Genomic DNA, 13838 nt, shown 5'->3' with positions numbered 1-13838 from the left:
GTGATAAGGGCCAAAGCGGTCAGTGTGAAAGAGGTCGACTCCGGGAATGACATCTACGGTAACCCCATCAAACGGATTCAGTACGAGATCAAGCAGATCAAGGTAACGCGGCCGTCGCGGGGTTGTCCCGTTGGGCAGAGCTGTGGGAGGGTCGGGAGCTGGCGGGGGGTCCTCTGGAGGCGGGAGACCCTGGGGAGGTGCCCTGCCTTCTCCGGGGCAGATACAAGTCACTTGGATTTTCCTTAATCTGTAAATGCCAGCAGAGTCGTGCGGACACGCTTTGACTGGGCTGTTTCAGAAATGCGTCCTCTTCGTTTTGGTGGACAGTAAGCATCCACCAGAGGCTCAGCGTCCTTGTGGAGCTGGCCAGAGCTGCTATGGAACGTTCCACGGGTGCCCGTCCATAGCGCAAGGTTCGCGAAGGCAAGAGAGCTTGGCCACTGCGTCTGGGACCCCTCACACCCCCCCTCCAGACAGTGCTGGAGGCTCGAGTCTTGGTGGTCAGCTTCAGATCCTGAGAGGAAGGGGTCCTGTGGGCAGGTGTGGTGGGGGCCGGCTTCTCGAAAGAGGATGTGGGGAAAGACTTGGAGACCACAGCCTGGCCAGAGGTGGAGAGGAGGGTCCGCCAGGTGAGAGAGGGACGGGAGGCGTGGAAGCTGCCGACTGAGGGGCAGGTGGTGGGGTCCGTTTTCTCAGAACGTTGTTCGCGTCAGGGCGTATGGCAAGGAGCCGGTGTTTGCGCAGAGACGGGATAAGGGGAGGCAGGAAGGATGGGACCGGCCCTGGAGGAAAGTGATCGTTGTCAACAGTCACTAACTTGGTCTGCGGCAGAGGGAAGTCCTAGGTTCTGACTGGAGAGACAGGAGTTGTCGCTGTCTGTGTTTAATTATGTCGCAAAAAGAAGCATCAGCGGGCAGTGAATGTTACCAGGTCAATGAGACACTCGCATCTGTGCCGTTCGAGGGGGTGACCTGCTCTCTCAGGGCCTGAGTCTCTGTGAGAGGGAGAGAGAACGTCTCCGTTCTTGTGACCTCATCGAGGCGTCCTGAAAAGGCAGGTGTTAGCACTAGAGAAGTGCTCGTGCCCTCAGTGGGAGACGTCATGTAGCAGAGCCCGTTGTCGTCACCATCGGCCTAACCTTTTCTGGGGCAGGGTGGACTGAGCTCTTGCAGGGCTGGCTCATGGTGACATTGAGATGACCCTGTTGCGTTGGGGTCTGCTTAGTGAAACAACCCCCTCCCCTCCAAAGCCCACGCTAGTGACCTTGGCTTAGGCACGGCAAGGTTCCAGCGGACGCGCGAAGCCGGAGGGCACCTGTGCCCTGCGTCCTCTGTTGTGTGGTCCCGGAGCATGTGTGTGCTTTCCCCTTTCCACCGCCTCCCGCCCCCGGCGCCCCAGAGCCAGGGTGGAGGGCCGGCCTCCGCACACCCCCATCCCCCACCTGTCACTGTCCCCACCCGGTGGGGCAGCAGGAACCCCTGGCTGTGCTGTCTCACTTCCTGCCAGGCTCTTGGAACAGTGCACCCGCCTCCAGGCGGCAGGCAGGCTTGTCCCCAGTAGATCAGCAGCGGGGACGTCAGGCCTTGTTGGCCCGCGGAGTCCTGTCCAAGGCCATGGAGGCGAGGGCGCCTCTCCCGTCAAGTAGCCAGTGCTGGGTCAGAGCTGTGGGATTCCACAGAGGCGGTGGTCCTCCACGATGGGTCAGAGTCACCTGGACGTACCCCCTCGACCTCGTCGGGCGTAGGGAGAGCCCGTGTGTTGTCCGAGAGGGGGTCCTCCCGGGGACCCTGTTGTGCCCCCTGGTGACAGCTGCCGCACTACGTGACAAGCGTCTGCAGAGAATCACTCTGCAGCGGGAATGGTGGCCTTCTCGTCCAGCTCCTCCATTCCTTCTGTCCCCCTATCCCACGCTGGGGTCCCACGGGGGCAGGTCGGCGCGGTCGCGGTGCCGGCCCGCTCCGCTCACATCTCACCTCGGTCCTCGCAGATGTTCAAAGGCCCCGACAAGGACATTGAGTTCATCTACACAGCTCCTTCCTCCGCCGTGTGTGGGGTCTCGCTGGACGTCGGAGGAAAGAAGGAATATCTTATTGCAGGTGGGTACGCGGCCAGGCATGGGGCCGGTGTGGCTGTGGCGCAGGGCTGTGGCGCAGGGAGAGCCCTGACCCCATAAGGCTGTTGGGAAGTCTCTGGGCTCCCCCGCCTCTTCCCATCTGAGACGTCCTGGTATGTTCTCACCTGCCCGGCCCCCCACAACAGTGGCCCTCGTGTGACTTGATGGGGGAACACAGTAAACCAGTATCCACGGGAGACAGGCGGTCGGGTGGACACCAAGAGGTGAGAATTTTCGCATTTTATTCCTGAAAGAGAGGCCCGAGCCAGATGTGGAAACAGGCGCCGGCAGACGGGAGCATGGAGGGGCAGCGCCCCTCATCTAACATTATTTTTTATTATACAGTCTAGTTAAATCATAAAAATTCATTCTGAATCCGAGTCTCTGTGATTTGGGGGGTTTCTTTTGTTTGGATGATTGGTACTTTTTCCCCCATCCACTGAGAATATTTTAAAAATCAACACACATGGGGGCTGGGTCGCTTAGTTGGCTACGCGGGGTCCTGGGATCAAGCCGCAGTTTAGGCTCCCTGCTTAGCAGAAAGCCTGCTTCTCCCTCTCCCTCTGCCTGCCGCTCTGCCTGCTTGTGATCTCTCTCTCTCTGTGTCAAATAAATATATAAATTCTTTAAAAATGGGGCACCTGGGTGGCTCAGTGGGTTAAGCCTCTGCCTTCGGCTCAGGTCGTGATCTCAGGGTCCTGGGATTGAGCCCCACATCGGGCTCTCTGCTCAGCGGGAAGCCTGCTTCCACCTCTCTCTCTGCCTGTCTGCCTCTCTGCCTACTTGTGATCTCTGTCAAATAAATAAATAAAATCTTTTTAAAAACCTTAGAAAAAAACCCACATACTAGGCAGGTGCCCACTAGATGCCTCGCCCTGTGCCCTGTGTGACGGGGGGTCAGGAGGCGCTCTCCCGTGGGAAGTGCACACACGCTCCCACTGCGGGGGCAGGAGAAGAAACGAGAGAAAATAAGACAGGGTTTTTGGGGGAGGGGGTGCTGTGAACAGTGAGCAAATGCTCAGGAGGAGGAGACCGTCTCGGGTGGCAGGTGCAAAGATCCAAGGATCCGGAGGATTTGGCACTGACCCCGGCCATCTATGCTGCGCGCATGGGGGTCCCTGCCAGGGGGAGATGCAGTGGGGAGTGAGTGGGGCAGAGGACACGGCTGTCACTTCTCCTTGGGTAACACCCCCCTCCCTCCCTTAATATGCTCATGCCTGGCATCTGGGTCCCTGGTTCGTTGCTCCACTGAGACGTCTGTCCCTCTCCTTGGGGATGGTGGGAGATTTTTTTTTTCTTCTTTTATGAGCACTTCTGATCTTTCTAAATGTTTTCTTATGAGCATCCATGATTTTTAGAGTTTTATTGACTGTAACTCACACAGCATACCTTTCACCCCTTTAAAGGGCGTCTTTCAGTGGTTTGGGTAACCCGTGCAGGTTGCGACCATGGCCACCGTTGGAGAACCCCGCCTCTTCTGCTGTTCTGCCTCCCCAGCCCCCACTCCCCGCCCCCAAGCCCCAGCATGCTCCAGTCTCTTTCTTTTTTGGTTCCGTGGGTTTCCCTATTTCAGAGTCCTGTGAATGGAAGGGTGGACTGTGGTCCTGTGTCTGGCGTCCCTCACTCAGCACTGTGTTCAGCGTGACATTATTTAAAGTTCATCCACGTTGTAACAGGATTCAGAACTTCTCTCCCTTTTATGCTGGAATACTATGTCTGAGCAGACCGCAGTGTGTCCCCCCATCTGTCATCTGATGGACACTGCGGTTGTTTCCGCCCTTGGGCTCACATGCACCCCGCTGCTGTCCGCGCCCGTCACCACGCGTTCGCGTGGCTATGTTTTCATCCCTCTCGGGCCGATGCGTAGGAGTAGAATTTCAGGGCATATGGTGACTATGTTTAATCATTTGAGGAGCTGCCAGACTGTTTTCCAAAGCAGCTGCACCATTTTACATTTGCAGTGTCTACTATTTTTACAGAAAGAAAAACAAAGTTGACCAGAGAGACAGGTATGGGGACAGAATCACGAAGCAGGGACCTTCCTGACGGCGCTGTCACTGTGACACCGGGGAAGGGCGGGCCAGGCAGGTGCAGGGAACACGGGGCACGGGGTGCAGGTGCCCGGTGAGGGAGTGACCAGGTCCGCATGTGCCAGGAATGGGCAGCATCCGTTTTATCTCCTCTTGATGCGTCCCTGTGTTTGCAAAATCTTACAAATGACATCCGTTGCTTTTATGGTCAGAAAGATAAGCTGTGGAGAGAAGGGAAAGGAGACGAGACCTCCCATGGTTCCGGGAACTTGTTGCCCTAAGAAATCAACGGCTTCCGGTTTTCAGCTCTAGGTTTTGGGCTGGTCTCCGGGAATAACCCTTCAAAAGCGGCACCTCGCGGGCCTTCTCCAGCTCCTCACACCGCCCTCTAGAGGCAGCCGAGCAGACTGCAGAACTGTAGAAGCACGTGCGGAAGGCAGGCGGGCCGGGCCGGGTCTTCTGGGTGGGCTTCTGGGAGGGAAGGGGACCAGGTCTGGGTTCATGCAACAGGCTTCGCCGGCTCCCTGTTAAGAGAACTAGGATCGCCCTCTCCCTGGTCCTGATGGCCTCTGAAAGCTTCTCGTGTGGATTCCCTTTGATCCTAACGATCTCTTACAACGAAGGTAATGTTACGTGGTCCCCATTTTACAGATGAGGAAAACAGAGATGGACAACGTGCCCCAGGTCTGGTGGTGTGTGTCTGAACCCACTTTCCCCACGTCAGTTGTTAAAAATTCTGGTTGATGTCTGGTTGGTACTTTGAAATCAGGGCGCGAGCGTCTGCCGCACAGACCTCGGCAGGTGCTGGGCGCTGGAGCTCTTTCTCCCGGAGGAGCCAGTGGCTAAGCATTTCTTGGCACTCCTGTGCCTGGGCCACACTGCCGGGCGTGTCTTCCTGACTCCCAGGTCTGCGACACTCTGCTTCCTCACCTGTGAGATCTAGGTTTTAGCCGTCTCGCCACCCCAGCATCTGAGCCAGCAGCCCTCTGCCTTCACGGCCTGTTGGAATTTCTCGGGGACTCGGTTAGAAGTCCTGAACCCCAGGTGGCACCGTAGAGCAGTTCCAAGCAGGTCCTTCAGGGGGGCGGCCTGGGCAGCAGTGTTTCTGAAGCTGCCCAGGAGAGGCCGGTGGAAAGCCAGTGCTGGGAGCTGACATCCAACGAGAACCTTCCCTGCCCTGGGTGGGAGGCTGACCGTTCATCCCAGAGGTGCCCCGTGGTGGGTCGGCACACACAAAGGAGGGCTGAGCCCCAGCAGGTGAGGTCGGTCACCTTCCTTACGGAGGTACCTCCGGACATCCTGGTCATCTCCTGGGGCCTTTCGTGGTCAGTCAGTCCTGTCTCTTGCCCGGAGATCCTGAGGACCTTGGCATCGCCCTTTATTCCATGAGATGGACCGTCTGGACTGCAGGGGGAATGGCCAGGAAGCTGGGTTAGGTCCAGCAGCCAGGAGCCCTGGCATGCAGTGTCTCTGCTGAGTATGTGGCTCACGTCTGTCCCCGTCCCACTGACCACGAGGCACGTGAGGAAGCCGCGTGGCTGCTTAGAAAGTGTGGGTCCGGAATGAGAGCCGAGGGCAGAGGCTGCACGCGGCAGCCTGGCAGCGACTCTCTTGCGAGGTTGCTTTGTGTTATTTCGGGGGACGTGGTAGGAGAGTCTTTTTATCTATTTTGCTCAGCCTCTTTTCTGGAAGGAAGAAGTTTCTGTGTCCAAATGAGGCGTCGTGAGTCGAAAGCAGAGAGCCTGATCATCTCACTCAGTCACTCTGCGAACGTCGACGTTCTCATGCGGAAGTTCGCGCGTTTATATTTGCCATCAGAGGTATGGCAGCGTCACGTGACACGTAGGTGTCCTGGGCTGTTCCTTCACACGGGTCCATTAAATTGTCCCCAGTCTGAACAAGAAGACAGTTCCAGTAACTGGAGCCCACCTCCGCTAGGCTTTTTACAACCGAAACCATCTGAACTGTGGCTCCGCTTATAATAAAAATGAAGAAGATACATTTTGTTTGAAGATACACCTGCTAGTAACTGTGTGTCTATCCACTTCCACTGTTCCACCTTTAATACTGGGAGCAAGCAAGTGACATGAGGCAGATCTGGGTTTCCTAATTGGCCGTGGAGCCCAAGATCCATAAAAGGCAAATCCAGGAGGGGCCAGCGGACCCGGTACAGGGGGACCTCGCTGAGCTGACTTCTTTCCTCAGCTTGGTCGGATGGCTCTGGGTCAAATCTGGTGTTTACTTTCTGAGCACATGCTCTCCATCTTGGTGTCCTGGAGTCAGTATGGGCCACCCAGAAATCACGGGGCACAGTAAACCACTCAGCCCGGCTGGCAGCGGCCCCAGGAGTGACCACATGGCCCGAGGCAGCCCACCTCCTCTTGGGCTGATGACTCAAGTTCACATGTTGAGCTGGGCACCGGGAGACACTCATGTTCAGGAACTGGAACAGAACGGGCCCTATAATTTTCTTCTGCAGTCCTCTCCTCCAAAAGGAAAAAGAAACCTACAGCCCTCAGTTACAAATTTTAATTAATTCCTGTTTTTCTCTCCAAGAAAGACTGTGTGTTTTCCAAGGCAGACGTACGAGGATGTTGTAACAGATTTTCACATCGTGTGTGCCCAACCAAGTCGTAATAACTGTACCTGTGTGGGAAGGGTGTCCTTTGAGTGCTCTGAGAGGCTGTGTCATTTATACGTGACACCGAGGGTCAGCAGGAGCCCCGCAGCCAGGCCCGTGGAAGACACCCAGTTTGGACTGCATCTCCGTGTCCTTCACGTCCTGCTCTCGGCGGGAGCTTGGACTGGTGGCAAAAAGGTCAACAGGGAGTGGAATCAGGAGCCTGAGGTCAAAAAGACAAATGGTGCCACCTCCCCCATCCCCCCACCATGAAGGGAATTCGGGCCCGATTTGCAATTTTATAGAATTCCATGTTTTTGCTTGGTGGAAAAACCCAGACAAGTCCCATGTCAAATGGAGGACATGCGTGTGAGAAATAAGACAGGAAACAGCATGATGTGCATGCAGTGTGATCTCTCTCGTGCGAACACACGCGTGTGAGAGTATTGGAAGGAAACCCGTCTGAGTGTTCGCTGTAATGAAAACGGGAGGGTTTTTTTTTTCCTTTGTCCTTTCTTGGGTCTGCCGAGGGCTCTGGGTGTTCGTTTTGCTCCATACAGATGGTCCACGGTGTCTCCATCAGCTCGCACCACGGGCTGGGGATCGATTCCCCGCCGGCAGGCCCCGGGGCTGGGGTCCGGCATCCGGCGTGGGCAGTGCCGGTTCTCCCGAAGCCTCACTTCTGGGCTCGCAGACGGCCGTCTCCTCCCCATGGCCGCAGGGCTTGTCCCTCTGTGCCTCTCTGGGTTCTGATCTCGTCTTATGAGGAGCCTTTTCTTATCGGATGTGGGTCCCCTCCCATGTGATCTCACTGAACTCACCAAAGACCCAGCTCCAAACACAGGCACATCTCTGAGGTGCTGGGGGTCGGGCTCCCACACGGAGCTTTCGGGGAGGCTGCTCAGCCCGCAATACACAGGATTGTGAGCAGCAAGGCTGCGCGCGCCCAAGCCACATGCGGGAGCGAGGGGCGGCAGGAGGAGGAGGACCCGTAGCCTGCCCTGAGCTCGAGGACCTCTGTCTCCTCAGGAAAGGCCGAGGGGAACGGCAAGATGCATATCACCCTGTGTGACTTCATCGTGCCCTGGGACACCCTGAGCACCACCCAGAAGAAGAGCCTGAACCACAGGTACCAGATGGGCTGTGAGTGCAAGGTAAGCCGCTGCCGCCTCCTTCTGGGCTTTCCATCATCGCCTCCATCTCCAGGGAGACCGCCAGGCTTTGATCCCTGGCTTGCCAGACCCTCTCCATCCACGGGGTCCTTAGAACAGGGCTCTGGGGAGGTACGGCCTCTTCACCAGTGAGGCTGTCTGGCCAGGGACAGAGCCCCGGGGCATGCCCCCTGCAGAGGGATATCTGAGAAATCCCTGCAATCTTGCCACATGGCCTGTAGCTTCTGGGAAGGAGAGCCTCCCAGGGGGAGGAATTTTGTGGGGAGAACAGGATGCCATGAGTACTTTCTGGGGACGTACCAGTGCAAAGACTGGAGTGCCTTGGCAAAGAACATCCCAGCCGTTTCCATGCGCTGGGGCCATGGAGAACCCTGACACCCCGTCCCCTTAGCAGCCCCGGGGGCGCCTGGGTATTTCAGTTGCTTGAGCATCTGCCTTCAGCTCAGGTCGTGATCTCGGGGTCCTGGGATCAAGGCCTTCATGGGGCTGCCTGCTTAGGAGGGAGTCTGTTTGTCCCTCTGCCCCCCCGTCCCCCTGCCCATGCCCACCCCAAATGAATAAGTAAAATCTTAAAAGAAAAAAAGAAAAGGAAAAAGACAGCCCAGAGTTGGGGCTAGACACAGCCAGAGCAGGGCTCACGTTAAGTGCTAAGTGCTGCCGGAGACCGTGCGATCTCCCCGGCCCCAGGCTTGGGTCCTCTCCCTCCCGCCGCCCTCCAGCCCCAGCACAGGAAGCCCCGCCAGGTGCCGGGGCCCCTCTGCCACCGGACGCGGGGCCGGGGCCGGAAGGCTGCCGGCCTTGGCTCTTGCCGGGGAACGCTCTTGCTTGTGCGGCCGCATCACTGCCAGCCCGTCCCTTGGCTCCTCCGGAGTGGGACTTCGGACCTACAGCTACGGGTCCGGCGAGCACACGGCTCCTGCCCAACGGGAACTCCACACCGAGTCCTTTAGCATCAAAACAAACGCAGCCTGGCCACTGGCTGTGACGTGGATGGAACGCGAGGGTGTCCCGCCGAGCGGAAGAAGTCAGAGAAAGACAGTTACCAGATGATCTCACTCGTCTGTGGAGCTGAGCAAAGGGAACAGAGGAGCACAGGGGAAGGGAGGGGAAAACAGAGCAAGATGAAACCGGAGAGGGAGACAAACGGAGAGACTCCTAACCACAGGAAAGAGCCTGAGGGTGGCTGGAGGGGAGGGGTGGAGGGGAGGGGGCGAGCGGGTGCCGGGTCCTAAGGAGGCCCGTGACGTCATGGGCACTGGGTGTTCCGTACAAGTGATGAATCACTGACCCCTGCCTCTGAGACTAATAATACGCTCTATGTTAATTGGTTTAATTTAAATTTCAAAATACAAAACAAAACGGAGTTCTTCCCTTTCCCTCTCTCCGACTGACGTTCTTCCGCCACAGTCCTACTTGCGGATCCCCTCAAGGCCCATGCGTGCTTCAGAGGAAGACAACGTCCTTTTTATTTGACTGGAGCCTCGCTCCGGGGAATTTGGGACCTTCTGTGGTTGTCTTTTCCTCCCAGGAGGGTGGCGCTCCGCTGAGGCCTTTGTGACGGGCTCAGATATGGTAGACAAGATGGCCCAAAGCAGAGGGGCCCCTACAGCCACTGGGGGGTGCGGGGGCAGTGCCTGAGGGTCACCCCAGGCCCCTTCCGCCCGCCCAGGTGGGCTGCCTGCTGCTGTTTGGAGACTAGGGGAACTCAGGAGCGGCTGCCGATGGAGCGGGTTCAGCTAGAGCTCCCATTTCCTCCCCCGCCGCTGGGCTCGTGTGGTCATTCATTCTCGACAAACTGCCCTTGAATGTCTTTGCTGGGCTCGTGGCTGGGTTCTGGAGATGCCCCCTTGTGTGGCCTCGGTCCCTGACCGGATCTGCCTCCGTGTCCCTCTTCCTAGATCACGCGCTGCCCCATGATCCCGTGCTACATCTCGTCTCCGGACGAGTGCCTCTGGATGGACTGGGTCACGGAGAAGAACATCAACGGGCATCAGGCCAAGTTCTTCGCCTGCATCAAGAGAAGTGACGGCTCCTGTGCGTGGTACCGCGGGGCGGCGCCCCCCAAGCAGGAGTTTCTCGATATCGAGGACCCGTAAGCAGGCCAACAGCACCCCTCTGGCCAACGGAAAAGCCTCCAAGAGTTTAGACTGGTCCAGCTCTGACATCCCTTCCCGGAAACAGCATGAATAAAACAGTCCTCCAAGTGGGTCTAAATTAGTGTGAGTCTCCTCCCACCCCCATTTCCCTTTTAAAGGTGGTCGTGGTCCCACACCCCGTCCGCCAGCCTGGGCATCCTCGGGTGCAGGCAGGGCAGGACCCACGGGCCCAGCCCCAGCCCTGGCACCGTCACAAACACTGAGTGGGTGGCCCGTACGTAGGAGTCCCCCAGGCCTGGTCAGGGCAGAGCCTGGAAACGTGCATTTTGCAGAAACTTCTGAGGGTCGTTGCAAGACTGTGTAGCAGGCCTACCAGGTCCCTTTCCTCTCGAGAGGGGCATGTCCCTCGTTTCCTGCAGCTTCCACACCTCTGGCCCTAGGGCAGCAGTCCCCGCCCCTTGCAAGTGCCCCTGTCTCCTCTGTGCCCATCACGGGCTCCCAGTACCTGCGACTCCCGTAAATACAGAAGCCCTGGACCAGCGGCTCGTTCCTGAAGGAGCCCCAGTTAACGCCATGAATCCACAGTGGGAGCCAGGCTCCAGGGCCTTGTACGATGCGGGCGATAAGCTTCACTTTCATCCAAGTCCTTTTCAGTTCCCCCCACCACACACCCCGACTCTGGGGGAGTCCATGGCATTCTGCCCTGAGGGCAGACATTTGGGGGGACACTTGGCTCCCCTTGCTATTTACTCCCGGGCTTCTGAAGTCAGTCTGGCTCCCTTCTCCTCCTCCTCCTCCTTCTCCTGGCATCGGGCACCCAGCTGAGTCGCACACGTTGGTTTTGCACGGGGTTGTGTGTAGCCGGTAGCACAGGCTGGCTGTGCTCTGTTCGTACATCCTGAAGACATCGAAAACTGGGCTGTGCTGTGTCCCCCAACGCACCAGGGGCCACAGCCTTACCGTGATCCCCCCCCCCAACAAAGACAGATAGTCACTGTGCTGGGCGTGATTTCTGGGAGTGAAGGTAGTAGCTGGGCATGTCGTGAAGTCTTACCCAAGAAAGGAGAAATTGGGGGGGGGGGGTTCGGTGAATCTCTATCCAGGCCTCCCGGATACTGCGGGCAACATCTCACTTTTCTAAAGATGAATTCTCAGATAATCTGTGAACCCAAATCCCAGCCGTACCAGCCTCCAGTTAGGTTTCTGTTATTCCATCTCTCGGTCCAAAAAAAAAAAAAAAAAAAACCAAAAAGTGTCCTAGGGGACTAGAGAACCTGTTCCCCAAGCACAGCTTTCTGCTGCCGGTAAATTGGGGCTTAATGCAGGCAGAAATCGCTCAGCAAAAAGTCCTCTTTCCTTCCTGCTTGTGTACGGTATAAACTGTTCTGAGTTTTTCATGCAAATTAGGCAAACACACCGACGCGAGCACATGTATGAGCCCACGCGGAGACCCACGTGTGTCCGCCTGCGTGCCCTCCTCCTGCAGAACGCTCCGAGTCACCACGTTCTAAGCATTGCTCCACTCTGCGGTGACCCCAAACCACCCGTAAGACCCCTGACCCCCACGTGGCGTGTAGCCCCCCATGCCTGCCGGGACCCGGTCAGCACAGATTTTTGATGACTTCCCTTTCTAGGGCAGACTAGGGGGATAGCCAGGGATCAGCCCCTGAATCGAGGGTACTTTCATGCTGTACAGTGATAGAAAGTTTGTAAGATGTCATGATGGACCAGTCCATGTGATTTCAGTATATACAAGAACACCAGACCCCTCCAATCAATATAACACGTTTGCTTCCTGTATGGTGTTATCATATGTAACATTTACTCCTGTTTCTGCTGATTTTTTAAATGTTTTGGTTTGTTTCTGACATCAGTTGTAATCATTCCTGTGCTGTGTCTTTTATTACCCTTGGTAGGTGTTAGCCTTGCACTTTTTTTTTTTAAGGTTTCTGCGTCGTGGAAGCTTTTGACCCAGAATGGAAAGCATGGTGTGCTAGCTAGCCTATGGTGGTGGATGCCTTCAGCTCTTTTCTTTCCTTCTTTGAGTGTGGTTGCTTTCTTCCAGCCACTGCCTTTTGTTCTCTGGTTCAAATCATTACAGAGTAAAGCATCGTTGAGTTGGTTGGTTCTAAACGATGGCCTTTATACTCGGTCCACACACATTGGTCTTCTAGCCACGCTGAGCAGAAAACAAAAACAGAAACAAAAAAAAATGCAAGAGGAAGTGCCCAGTGGCAGCTGAGAGACAAAGCCACTCAAATACCATCAGAGTCAACAATTACAAGGCGCGTGTAGTTGAAGAAGGCTCTCCATTCGGCATCCTTTAATTTATGTTCTCTTCTACGCACTGCTCGTTCCTCCTTCCATTCTTGTCTCCACGCAAGCAACTCAAAATATTGAAAGTGAAGTTTACATTGTAGTTATTTTCAAACCTTTGCTTGATAAGTATTAAGAAATTCCGGACTTGCTGCCATAATTTAAAGCTTTGTCTGTGTTTGTTTTTGCTTGGGTTTGGTTTTGTTTCGTTTTGTTTGTTTTGTTTTGTTTTTTTAACTTTGGGCAATGCGTTTTTGCTGGAATATAAAGTCTGAGACCTTCCTGTGCTGGGAACACGTGAGAGCTGTTGAACGTTGACAAGCAGACTGTGCATGTCTCTGATACTTTGTATCATTCTTGAGTGATCGCTCCGTCAATGGACAATAAACAGTATTATCAAGAACGTTGGCTCTGTCTCTGTAGCTCTGTCTGATGCTCGGAGCCGCTGCTTCCTAGCCTAGCAACCAAACACCTCCGAGGGAGCCTGTCCCACGGAGGTGGACGTGTGTCCCCAAGAGAAAGAGAGGCCCACCTGTATCTAGTCAGTGTTCAGACATCTCCCATGGTCTCTTCGATGCTTTTTTACGGGCCACTGGCTTGCATCAGCATCCTAATGAGGGTCGTGCATAGCAGTGACTCTGAAGGCTCTTTTTTCTGCAGGTTTTCCTCCCCTCCCCATCCTCCTCTTAAGCTGGGAGAGATGGCCCCATCATAATTTAAACTTGAACATGTCGTGCAAATGACCTTCCCCGACATTCGTGCCCCTCCGGACCTGCAGGTTCCATGGGGTCTTAGCAGACAACCCACCAGATGGCGGCTCCCCATGTACTTTCTTTTTCATATTTACATATATATTTTGGGTACATATTTTTACATATTTGCATATATAATTTAGGTCAAATGTGACTTCTGCGAAACACTTATCATTAGGGAAATTTTCAAACAAACAAACCAAAAAAAAAAATGCAGAGAATGATCTGACAAACTCCACGCTCCCATGACCTGGTTATTATCTGAGCTTTCTCCGTCTTTGCAAACAATTTTGAATCGGTTTGAGAACCCGCATGTGGGGTGAGCAGACTGTTAGGGGGTCTCCAGATGCCATTCTTCCCCCCCCCCTTAGCCTCGCTCATCCTGTGGAAAGGAACGTGCATGGGGACTCGGGTCCAAACCTCCAACAGACGCTCTAGGATCCAACGTGGAGGTCCCGGGGCCAGCCACCGGGCCTGGTTAAAACCTCTAGAAGTTTGAGACCTGGTAGCTTTTCCCTGATCCAACTCAACGACCAAACTGCGGGGCTACAGATGTTTTATCAGGGTCAGTCTTTTTATGGACAGCTTGCCGTTACCACAGATTTGAAACTTTATGAACAGGTTCTATCTTTAGCCTCGGGTTCGAGCTCAGAGCTGACCCACCGCTCGCCTTGCTCCGCTCGGTTGCTGTGAGTCATTTGCCGTGAAAGGCAGCCCTTTGATTTGGGGGAACCGTCAG

The 13838-nt window shown here is 55.5% G+C and overlaps 1 protein-coding gene across 1 annotated transcript in view; it reads left to right on the top strand.

The window, feature by feature from the left end:
• Window positions 1–12750, top strand: part of TIMP2 (TIMP metallopeptidase inhibitor 2) — a 44695-nt gene extending 31945 nt beyond the window's left edge. The window contains exons 2-5 of the mRNA XM_045984171.1: window positions 2–102; window positions 1988–2096; window positions 7793–7917; window positions 9834–12750. Of these exons, the coding sequence (XP_045840127.1) occupies window positions 2–102; window positions 1988–2096; window positions 7793–7917; window positions 9834–10031 (533 nt within the window). The 3' untranslated portion in view covers window positions 10032–12750. The remainder of the gene's footprint in view (window position 1; window positions 103–1987; window positions 2097–7792; window positions 7918–9833) is intronic.
• Window positions 12751–13838: the final 1088 nt, after the last annotated feature.

This window comes from Meles meles, chromosome 18, assembly GCF_922984935.1.
Source record: "Meles meles chromosome 18, mMelMel3.1 paternal haplotype, whole genome shotgun sequence".
Taxonomy (NCBI): domain Eukaryota; kingdom Metazoa; phylum Chordata; class Mammalia; order Carnivora; family Mustelidae; genus Meles; species Meles meles.
This window is presented reverse-complemented; position numbering and strand designations above follow the sequence as displayed.